The following is a 10911-nucleotide window of genomic DNA, read 5'->3' on the forward strand; positions in this document are numbered from 1 at the left end:
CTGAATTTGTTCTTTTTATAATTAAATATTTATTTAGAGTTAGTAAATGTACATTTCTGTGTCATATAGAAGTGGAGATTATTAAGCACAGGAAGTGAAATCCTGAGTACACAATACAGCTGCCAAGTGATGCATTGTATGTGCATACTACAGTAACATATAGTGCATTTCAGATATACCATGCTTGAATGTAATTTGCCAGACTAATAACTATTTCTATCTTCATCTACATAATATCCCTGAAGGTTTTTGGGGATGGAGAATGCATAAGGTTGTGGAAATTTGCCATGTACATCATTCTAAAATGAATGACAGATGTTAAAGGTCTCCACTTGTAAGACCATGAACTGTACATGTCTCTTGCAGACTAATTTTTATTTATTTTCCTCTATGAAATATGAAATTTTTTGATCTTCAGGTGACTTATTATTCACAGGTTAAATATAAAACTGCTGGGTTTTTTTTTCCAATTTGTAGATGTGTTGGCTAGCCAAGAACACTCTGGAGAAATAGCAACTGTTACGATTGATCAGCGTAAGTGCTTCTGTCAGCATTAATTCACACAATTCACTGTTTGTAGGTTTAGCACAGTACTGTGGTTCAGCAGTATGATAGTACATTTAGGAAATCACTTGGGAGGGTATTTTTCCTTAGGGCAGGGGGGAACACATACTTTAAACTTCAAAACATGACATTGAATTTCTCTACATTTTGTTTGGCTGAAGGGTAGTGTTTGACTTGAACTATGGAAATTTACAACTTTCATTTTGGATGGTAGATTTTCCACTTTCTTGAAGTAAGCTCTCTAGGATACATATTTGAGGTTTTTAGTTGTTTCAGGGGTTTAGGTTATATACTGCATTAATGAATGGATCTATTTAAATATTAATTTAAAATAAAAAAGTGTTTCAAAAAACTGAAGGATTCTGTGGAAGAGATGATTTGCTTAGAAACCAATATTAAAAATAATACATTAAAGTAGCTTTCCAGTTATTTGAAGCTCATTCTTTCAGCTAAGCAGTGTCATCAATTATTAAAATGCACCAATTTTCAGAAGACTTATAAACATCTTACATTTTTAATAGACAGACTGTTTATTACATCCTGTGGTTGTGTCTAGTTAAAGCCAGCTTGAGTGGGGCATTTGCACCCTCCTACACCATTGCAATAGAAGGTGTTTGCTGTTTGAATATCAGGTATGGAGGTTGTGCGGTGACTGTAGAGGAAAGGGCGTTAAGGCAGATCATGTGGGAACAGCATGAAGATGAAAACAAGGGCTTGAGAGAGTTTGGGAAGCAATAAACTAAAGCTGGTGATGTGACACTTCTGCAATTAGTCTAAAACTACAGTTTTCATGCAAGAGGTAAAAAGGTCTTTAAATTATACTTAGCATTGTGACTTAATGCAGTGTACCTTTTTAGCAAAGGAAAAAAAAAATTGCTTCTAGATGTTATGATAATAAATAAAATATGCCTATTTCTGTGCCAGCAATTTATAATTGATGTTCTTTAACATTCTCTCCTCTACAGCTGTGCAGATTATACCAGCGTCTGTACAGCCTGCTACCCCAACCACCATCAAAGTGATAAACAGCAGTGCAAAGGCAGCTAAAGTACAGAGATCTCCAAGGATCTCGGGGGAAGATAGGAGTTCCCCTGGAAACAGAACAGGTATTGCCTTCATCATTTTTACATGTTAATGCACTGAACACTGACCCATTAATTTGAATTGCTGTTTGATGAAACATGTCTTTGTAGCTCCAAATGTGGTGTTTGTAGGAGTCCATGTCGTGTGAAGGGAGCCATAGGTACAAAAATCTGGTAACCACAGGCAGCCTTGGCAATTTGGTCAGCTCACACAAGCACCAAGTCAACATGATGCTGCAGTTTTTCCATCCTGCAGCAAATAAAATGCATAAATTATCCCATCACTTAAGAGTCTACATTGATGTAAGCTGAAGTTTGGGGGTTTCTTTTGTGTTTCTCATATTTCATGTTGAAAATTTGAAACCAATTTTTTTTTAAAAAAACAGCTTCTATTACACATATGTATGTATGTGTGAAGAGGAATAAACAGCTCTTGCTAAATCTGTTCTATTTTAAAGACAGATATGTGTCTAAATGATTATATTGGGGGGTTGGGTTTTTTTAAGTTCTAGGGGGAAGATTCATGTGAAATCTTGATGAATTTTTTTCCTGTATTCACCATGTTTTAAATAGAAATGGATGCTGATGACTTTGCAGGGAAATGTTTGCAAAAGAATCATTAAGAAGGGATTAATTAAGTGGAAGTTTTCTTTCCATCATATAGACTATGCTGGTCTGCTTTAATATGTTGATGGCAGGTTTTCAGCCATGAGTGGAATATACAAAGGACAAGTTGAAGTGAAACTTGTTATTCCTGTTTTAACAGGGAACAATGGCCAGATCCAGCTGTGGCAGTTTTTATTAGAACTTCTCACTGACAAAGATGCTCGGGACTGTATTTCTTGGGTTGGTGATGAAGGAGAGTTTAAATTGAATCAACCTGAACTGGTTGCACAGAAATGGGGACAGCGCAAGAACAAGCCCACCATGAACTATGAGAAGCTTAGTCGGGCTTTGAGGTAAGAAACTTAAGGAACTCATGGGGTATGATTTACTTTCATTTGGCTACATCACTTTTAATTTACATAATGCAAAACTTGCAGCTTTTTTAGTAAAGGCATAACCAAATCTTCTGAAGCTGGTTCTTGCAATGAAATCCTGCTGGTCTCAGGGGAGAGGTATTTGCTGGGCTTTTTGCCTTTGTTTTGTTGGGGTTTTATTCATTTTCAAAGAAGCTAGTAGAATAACTTCTTGAAAATAGATTTTCTTTTTTCAAGATTGTTAATTTGGGTCACTCACTTCCAGAAATATACCTCCTTTTTATTTATCTTCAATATTTATGCTTTTAGTAGCATGCCAAACAATATTGATTATTGGTGAAGGATACAGAAATATGTGAATTATTAACTTTTTTTATGTTCTACTGTCCGTGTTCTTCTTTCTCTTGTTATGGAATAAAGCAGATTTACTTCTCTGTAATTGTTAGTGGTTCTCTGTATGTAAGAACCTTTTCTAACTTCAAATATTCATTGTTTCATTTCATTGTTCTTGTTGTGTGGATCTTAAATTGAGAAATACACGTGACAGCTATGTTTCAACAGTTGCAATTCCAACATCACACTGATCTGAAGAAATGGAAGTGTCTCAGTGTCTTCATTTCATTGTGATAGTTTGACATTTGTAAAAGGGACTTGTATTATTGAGTCACTGTGGGTGAGGTACTTGAGGAGGGGGAAGAATGCAATTTTAGAATTTTAGACTGCTTTTCCCTGATTATTTTAGTCTTTGGAATATTTTGAAAATTCATCCATGTTCTTGGAAATGAGAATGAATGAATTGAGAGTTGAGAGTGAATTTCTGGTTTTTTTATTGTGATATCATTAAATATATTTGTCTTGATTTGTTTTCAAGGAAGATGGTTTTTGCTTAATCCTGCAAATTATTCAAGCAGGTTTAGAAATTCTTTTTGTATGAGTGAAATTGCATTTTGAATGACGTCTTTGTTTTACTTCTTAGCACTTTGACTTTTGGATACGTGTTGCATGGTTGGTTTTTTTGAAGTAAACTCCTCTAGCATTATATAAAAATATCAACTTCTATTTAAAAATACCTCTGTAAGAAATTATGGTAAAGTATCATAATCTTTTCTTTACCCTTTTAGGGAGGATTTAATTAACATTTGACAGGCTCGAGATATACAGCTCTACTATGCCATTTTGTTTGTCTTAGAACTTCTTTAGGCACAGTGTTGTGGATACCAGAATTATTTTATGTGTTTGACAGATAAGTGGAAAAATTAATGAAAAATAAATATTTTTAATGATTTTAGGTATTGAAAGATGCAACTTCTAAGAGTTCTTGAGCCTCAGGTCATTAAAAGCAAGAGCATACAGTAGATGCTTACTCTCATGCTTTTCCTTAGGTGTTATGTTTCAGTCTGTTGGAGTCTTTGCCTGTTTTAGATCTTTTTTTGATCTTTAGTCTAGTCTTCTATGGCTATTCTTGCATTATTTATATATTAAATAGAATGTTCATTTTTTTCATAGAATCACAGACTCTCTCGGGTTGGAGGGGCCACAGGAGGTGTTTGGTCAAATTTCCTGCCCAAAGCAGGACCTTTCCATTACAGTTCTTCAGCCTTTATTGTTCCAGTACCATTCCCATGTTTCCAACCTGTGTATCTCTGAGTTTGTGTACTAAAGGCATATGTGAAAACCTTCTGGTACATAAAAATTATGTAAACCATGATGATTTTCAGGTTTCGTCAACTATCTCCACAGAAGATGCCCAAGGCAGCTGAAGAACTTTGGAATGATGTTCTTATCAGTGGGATATTAAACTCCAATTTGCATAAATCACTATTAAAAAAGTTTCACATTTATATTTTAGTCACAGAATTGCAGAAATCACATTCCTCATAGTGGTGTCATTTTGGCAGCTGCATCAATATTGACATGTTTGCTAACAGTTTAATGTCTGAAGGGATATTTAATGCCTCTTGCTACTCCTGTGATAAACACTGTTGCCAAGCTAAAGTTTGATAAATGTGTTTAGCTTACTAATGTATTGAAATCACTGTGTCAATTATTGATTAGTACAGGAAATTATGTTGGTATTATTGAGAAATGTACTGGTTCTTCTGCACAGCTGTAGGAAAAGCAGGTGTATAGAAACTAGGGCAGATGGCAGAAAGGGAAGAGCAGCTTTTTTTGGTTATAGATATCTTGGTAAATGTTTTAAAAATCCAGGTCTGTTTAGTTATCCAGCAGGGAGGTGAGACTTGAAGAAAAATAATTAATTTCCTGTATTCTTCTTAAACAAAGTTTCCATGTGTCTTGGAATGTTCTCCTAACTTTGTGAACTTGCATGGGTGTTTAATTTTATTTATTTTTAGCTTTCTGTATGTCTGAGTAGGCGAATGCTGTAATCAGAAATGCATTTAACATAATATTGAAAATACCCTCTTGCCACATTGACTGATTTTAGCTTGAGTGTTTCAAACATGAGATGTAGGAGTCTTGCATGTTTTGGGCTTTTGTATAAAAATAATTTCTTGTGGTCCTTTTCCTTTCTGATCATACCAGTAGTGTGGACTAAATCATTCAAGGTATATTCTGTTTTTTAAAGCATTTTTCTACAGCATTTTTTGGGACAGGAATGATTATATGGGATTGTACAATAAATGTAAAGGCTTGTACATAGTCAACCAACTTTAAAAAAATGATGACCACTGCCGCTTGACATATGCCATGGCCACATATTACCAATTATTTGTTTGTATTATTACAAATTACAATTACAATTGTAATTGTACAAATTACAAATTATTAAAAATTACACATATTTGTTTTTGTACGGGTGCTTCATATTGCCCCAAGTGAGCAGAGCTCAGTTTCTTTATGTCCTCTATCCTGTCATATTCAACATGAGCCTCTGCCCAGTGTTCCTACACATTATTTCACACACAAAGGACACACCAGATTGTTGCTCATCCTTCCCCAATTTTGCCCAGTACTACAAGACTCTACTTGAAAGCTGAACATAAATGATCATCCCACCCTCATGGTTACAGAGTTCATTCAACCCACTGCAACTAAACCTCGGTAGGAGGTTGAAAGTGCTGGACACCATTGCACAACAGTTCCTTCAGCTGGTGCTGAAGTATTTTGGAGGACAGGGCTGGCATGAAGAATTGCTGGGTGAAATCTGTAGCTGTAGTAGCAGCCAAGAATAAGTGTAGAGATGCAGAGAAGGAAACGGAGGAGTTGAGGGATGTAGGTGGCAGTTTGAGGGGTAGAGTGAGGAGAAGGATTGAAAAGGAAGCTTTTTATAATTGTATGTCGTTCAGGAGAAGAAGAGCTTTAGGAAACAAACCACACTGTCTTTACCCACAGAGCAATAATAAGCTACTCTGACACTTCTTGTAGTCCATGACAGACCCCTGTGGCTTCTTGCATGGTCTCAGTAACCAATAGGTTTACCAACATTGTTTTCTACACAGCCTGTCTCATGTATCTTTGGTCCTGCTGCTTACGTCCTGACCTTCGAAAGTAAGGCTTTTTTTTTCCAGAACTGAGATGGCTGAAGAATTTACTTGGATGCTTAGTTACCTCTTTTCCACTAGAGCTGAGGGTCAGAAGTTCATCTTTTAATTGACTTAGTTTTGCTAATGAACAAGAGTCATCTTTGCTTTATGAACATGTCCCAGGATTAAGTTTTAGACAATCAAGAAATCTGGGTTCATTTGTTCTACATTTGGGTGATGGTTTTGAGGAAATTATATTGTGTGAGTTGTGTTGGTTGAGTTTTTATTATTTTCCAAATTTATTACAAGCTTGTCAAGCTTATCAAATCCAAGTTACATCCCAGTCACTTAAATATCCTTAAAGAGAATGTGATACACATTATATTAAAGCTTGTAGTGAGAAAAGAACAGCAAGAACTTCTGTTTTATTGGTGTGACCTGAACTGTCTCTGGAGTGGGGCAGGGAGGTATAACAAGGTCATGTAGACCTTGTTATCTCACTACATTTCTGCCCAATCTGATAATTCTTTTTGTCACACAATATAAAAGATATTTACTGTTAGAGAACTGTCTTTTAGTTGTAAATAAAGGGAAATATGTTGTTTGGACAGCATATGAATTATAATAAAACAAAAAACCACAAATGAAACAAACCAAAAAACCTAAACCAACAAAACCCCACAAATTCAACCCCTGCCTTTATAGTTTTATTTCCTCTTTAAAGACAGTATGGAGGGAATAGCTGCTTTCATATCATAGAAACTGCTTGGTAATTTTCAACCTGTTTCCAGCATTGTTTTTTTTTCTTCAGAAAAGCAAAGCAAAGGACAATAATAAGGGGAAAGACAGTATTTTCTTATTAAGACAAAGCACTATATATAAGACATCCTTCCTGCCAAGCTGTTTTTAAACTACTGTAAGACTTATTCTTGAACTGGTGTTTCCAGTGGCCTGTAAAATAATTACTGTGTTTTGTTTCTCCTTAATATACCAAGGTACAGACACGATTTTCAACACTTCCCTTTTCTCATATCAGAAAATGCCTCAGCAATGTCTTAGTATATGAAATTATGAGAATCTCAATGAGAAAAAGAATATTTTAGCCTCTGGTGACCTTAACTAAGTAATGGATGTATATGAAAATTTCAGATGCCAAAATTCTCTGTTATTGATTTCTATTTTGCAGGTATTACTATGATGGAGACATGATCTGCAAGGTGCAAGGCAAGAGGTTTGTGTACAAATTTGTGTGTGACTTGAAGACTCTGATTGGGTACAGTGCAGCAGAGCTGAACCGCTTGGTCACAGAGTGCGAGCAGAAGAAACTGGCCAAGATGCAGCTCCATGGCATTGCACAGCCAGTTACAGCAGTGGCACTGGCTACAGCATCCCTGCAAGCAGAGAAAGATAATTAAGCACTGGGACCTGTAAGTGGGAACCTGAGGCCTTGCATCTATAACCAGAGCAGTTGGTGCTCTCAACCTTTATCAGAGTTGGAAACTTTTTTTGTTTCTTGACCATACAATATAGAGCATGATTTTTTATAAAGAATTCAGACTTGCATAAATTTGGATCTTTTAACAGCATATATTTTAATGTACGTTAAGGGATCACCCCAACTTCTGCAGCTAGTGAGAGGTGGAGCCACTCAGCGCTGTGACCACAGCTGTGCAAAGTAATTTCTGCAACACTTAACAAAAATGAAGTCCCTTTAGTCCCCAGGCTGATCAGTTCTATAAATGCAGCCTTTTCCAATCTTTCGTTCTCTGCTGAACTACCAAATGGCATTTGATGCTTTCAAAGTTTACAGTATATTCATTATTCTGTTAATCAAGTGGAACTGAAAGACATGTTAAATGTTACAAAGCATCAAGTTCTTAAAATAGCTTCCGTGTTTAAAAGCAAAGGAAACTTAAGACTAGACTTAACTGGAGATCAGTGCTGAAGATGATGATCCAGGTTTAGATACGGCTTAGGTAAAAAGCCAATTAAGAGTATTTCATTGTAATATACACATTATATGCATATATGAGGGCAGATACCTGTTTTGAAATACGTACTTGATGTTAGCCATTTCGCAGAAAGCAAAGGTGAACTTCTTCCCCCACTGCCATTCCCCATCAGGTAATTGAAAAACTTGAAAAAACAGCCCTCACCCAAAGAGTAGATTGTTTTGGTGGGGAGTATTAATTCTGTGTTCTGCAAGGTGCTTATACCTGCATGGTAGTCAACCTTAGTAACCGAAGACTTAAGTTAATCACAGTCAGTAGTCCCTGGTTAGGAACAGAAAGCAAACTGAAAATAGTTTCACAGAGAACTGAAGTTTAATTTCCCAATCATTGTACAGTCTAACATTTATTAACTACAAAAAGGTACTTTTTATTTAAAATTAAATTCTCTTTGAATTTAAAGTGATATTTTTGAAGCTTCTTAGGCCAAATGCATGCTTCAGAGCTGGGTGCAATTTGAAGTCTGAGTCAGGATGATGAGTCAGAAATAGTTGGGATGTATCCTGAATTCTGAACTACTCAGTGCTTCTTGCAAACTTACACATGCAGTAAAAACGTAGGCTTCAGTTTTTGAGTTTCTGATGCTTGTTAGACTGCTTCTTTTGATGTCTGAGAACAGTATGATGTCTGAGAACAGTTGCTTTTGCCTCTTCATGTTAATAAACAGCATAATTGCTATGTCACCATTGATGTTCATCAACTTTTTATAAATTAAACCCCCTCTGGTAACACCTAACAATTACGAAGGCAGACATTTAATTCTGTTAGGGATCGAGCTACTCTTAAACCTCAAATCCAAAGTCCTTGAACGGTGAGGTTCTGAACATGAAGTGTGCTTGTGCTGAACAGTGAGAGCACTGGACTGCTGCTCTTGAGCCGAGCAGGAATGCTTACACTTGCAGGCAGAAGGCAGAGAATACAAAGACTTGTGCATATGCTAAACACGTGTTGAGGACAAGGCTTTTTTGTACGTGGATGCTCATCTGCAGGTAGTTTTTGCTTGACTAGAAGTATTGCATATAGTTCTAACTTGTGTTTTTTCATCATTGGCATGATTATAAAATCAAAGGGGTTTTTGCTGGATTCTTTTGGTAACTCTTGCTGTTGTTTTCATCCTTGAGTACTTATAGCACTCCATCTGCTGACTATGCTGATGTCATTTTGCTTTTAAAAAACATTGTAAGTCCTGAGCAAAAAATGTAAATGTATCTGTCATGAAAGGTCAACATCACTCCTTTTCTTGCTATTGGAGTTGATGTCACTGATTGGCAAGTGTTGGAGGTGGCTTGTGCAGGAGATTCAGGTTTGCTTACCAGGAATTATGTGAAGTTTGTATTTGAGGGCAGCAGTTCTGCATGTAACAACATTCTGTGACTAAACACAAGTCTACTACAAGTCACTAGTCCTAGTTAGCAGAGTTCTTGAGATGCCTTTTTAGTTAAAATACAGGATAAAAAGAAGGTTAAAATACCAGCTTTTTAGACCAAACCTGACTGTGGGTAAACACACAGCAAAATTGAAAAGTAGTATCAATACTTCATTCTCCTGCCTCTTCTTGTTTCATGGTAAGTCCCATGGGAGAAACTTCTGCTCCTGACCTTTGTTTGTGATTATATCCTGTTGTTGCTTTGCAGCCTTTCAGTAGGAGTAATTGTCCTTGAGGTTCTTTGTTGTGGTTCCATCTGCTTTTCCACCATGTTCTAATTAGTAAAGAAAGAACCTTTCAAGCAGTATAAAATTATTATCACGCTCTCTGTATTGAGGGAGAAATCTGTGACTTAACTTGATGTTAAACTTCAGTAAACAAACTAACTTCAGTAAAGCAAAAGATGTAGAATATATTGTCAAAGGGTTTTCTGTTGCTGCCAGAAGGAAAACATAGAATATTCTCAATTTTTGTAAAACAGAAGGGTTTTTGCATACTTTTTACTCTTAAATAAAGACACTTATACTCTGCTAATAATTACCTATTTCTTTTGTGTTTTGCTTTTTTGTAATTTTACATGAAACAATTTTCTATTTTTACTCTGATAAAGTATTTGTGCATAAAATGTCAATATAGTAAAATAAAATGTTATACAGCTAATTTGCCTTCTTAATTTTTCAGACATTTGTAATGTCTTTCAGGGACAAGCAGTTCAAAGATGAGTACCTGCCCTTTATTCTCTTTTCTCTTAAAAGTCAGAAGGTCAGTACAGAAAGAAGGCAGACTCAGTTTATATTCTGAAGATGCCTCTTCTTTGACTCAATATTTGGCTATGTGTTTCTACTTTTAAACTGTAACTCACTGTCCTTTATTTCTGTAGCACCTTTCTTTAACATCTTAATTGTAAATCTCAGAATGGTGCTTAGGTTAAACATAATGACAAAAACTTAGTAGGACAAAATGGAGCCCTATGAAATGATTCAATTTATGCTTTTAACAGTGTTTAAATCAGAAGGGTTCATGTTGACTTGTAATAAACTTTGGACTTTTTCATTCCTGAAGCTGGCCCCTTGTGTATGGCCACATGTACTTCATGTGGCTCTGCTAACAAAACTGCTAGTACTGTCCATGTTAAAAACAAGGTAAAATTCTGATTGTATCACTCTAACTTTATTTCCACTGAGACATGATTTAAAAACATTCTCATTATACTTCTGAACTTTTCCATCTGGAGGACGCATTATTCCAAATAAAGACTGAAATATTTTATCATCTTCAAACCTCCCACATCACTTGATTTCAAAATGTTTGTGTTTAGCTCAGCAGCAACAACATGTAATGGACTGAAAATACTGGTTTTCAGAC

The 10911-nt window shown here is 35.8% G+C and overlaps 1 protein-coding gene across 4 annotated transcripts in view; it reads left to right on the forward strand.

The window, feature by feature from the left end:
* GABPA (GA binding protein transcription factor subunit alpha) overlaps positions 1-10206 on the forward strand; it is a 27740-nt gene extending 17534 nt beyond the window's left edge. For all 4 annotated transcript variants that reach the window (XM_023943890.2, XM_023943899.2, XM_086883398.1 and 1 more), the window contains exons 7-10: positions 478-534; positions 1530-1670; positions 2413-2605; positions 7298-10206. In XM_023943890.2, coding sequence (XP_023799658.1) covers positions 478-534; positions 1530-1670; positions 2413-2605; positions 7298-7526 — 620 coding nt within the window. In that variant the 3' untranslated portion in view covers positions 7527-10206. The remainder of the gene's footprint in view (positions 1-477; positions 535-1529; positions 1671-2412; positions 2606-7297) is intronic.
* The last annotated feature ends 705 nt before the right edge of the window (positions 10207-10911 follow it).

The sequence above is a fragment of the Cyanistes caeruleus genome, chromosome 3 (genome assembly GCF_971803275.1).
Source record: "Cyanistes caeruleus chromosome 3, bCyaCae1.hap1.1, whole genome shotgun sequence".
In the NCBI taxonomy this organism is placed as follows: Eukaryota; Metazoa; Chordata; class Aves; order Passeriformes; family Paridae; genus Cyanistes; species Cyanistes caeruleus.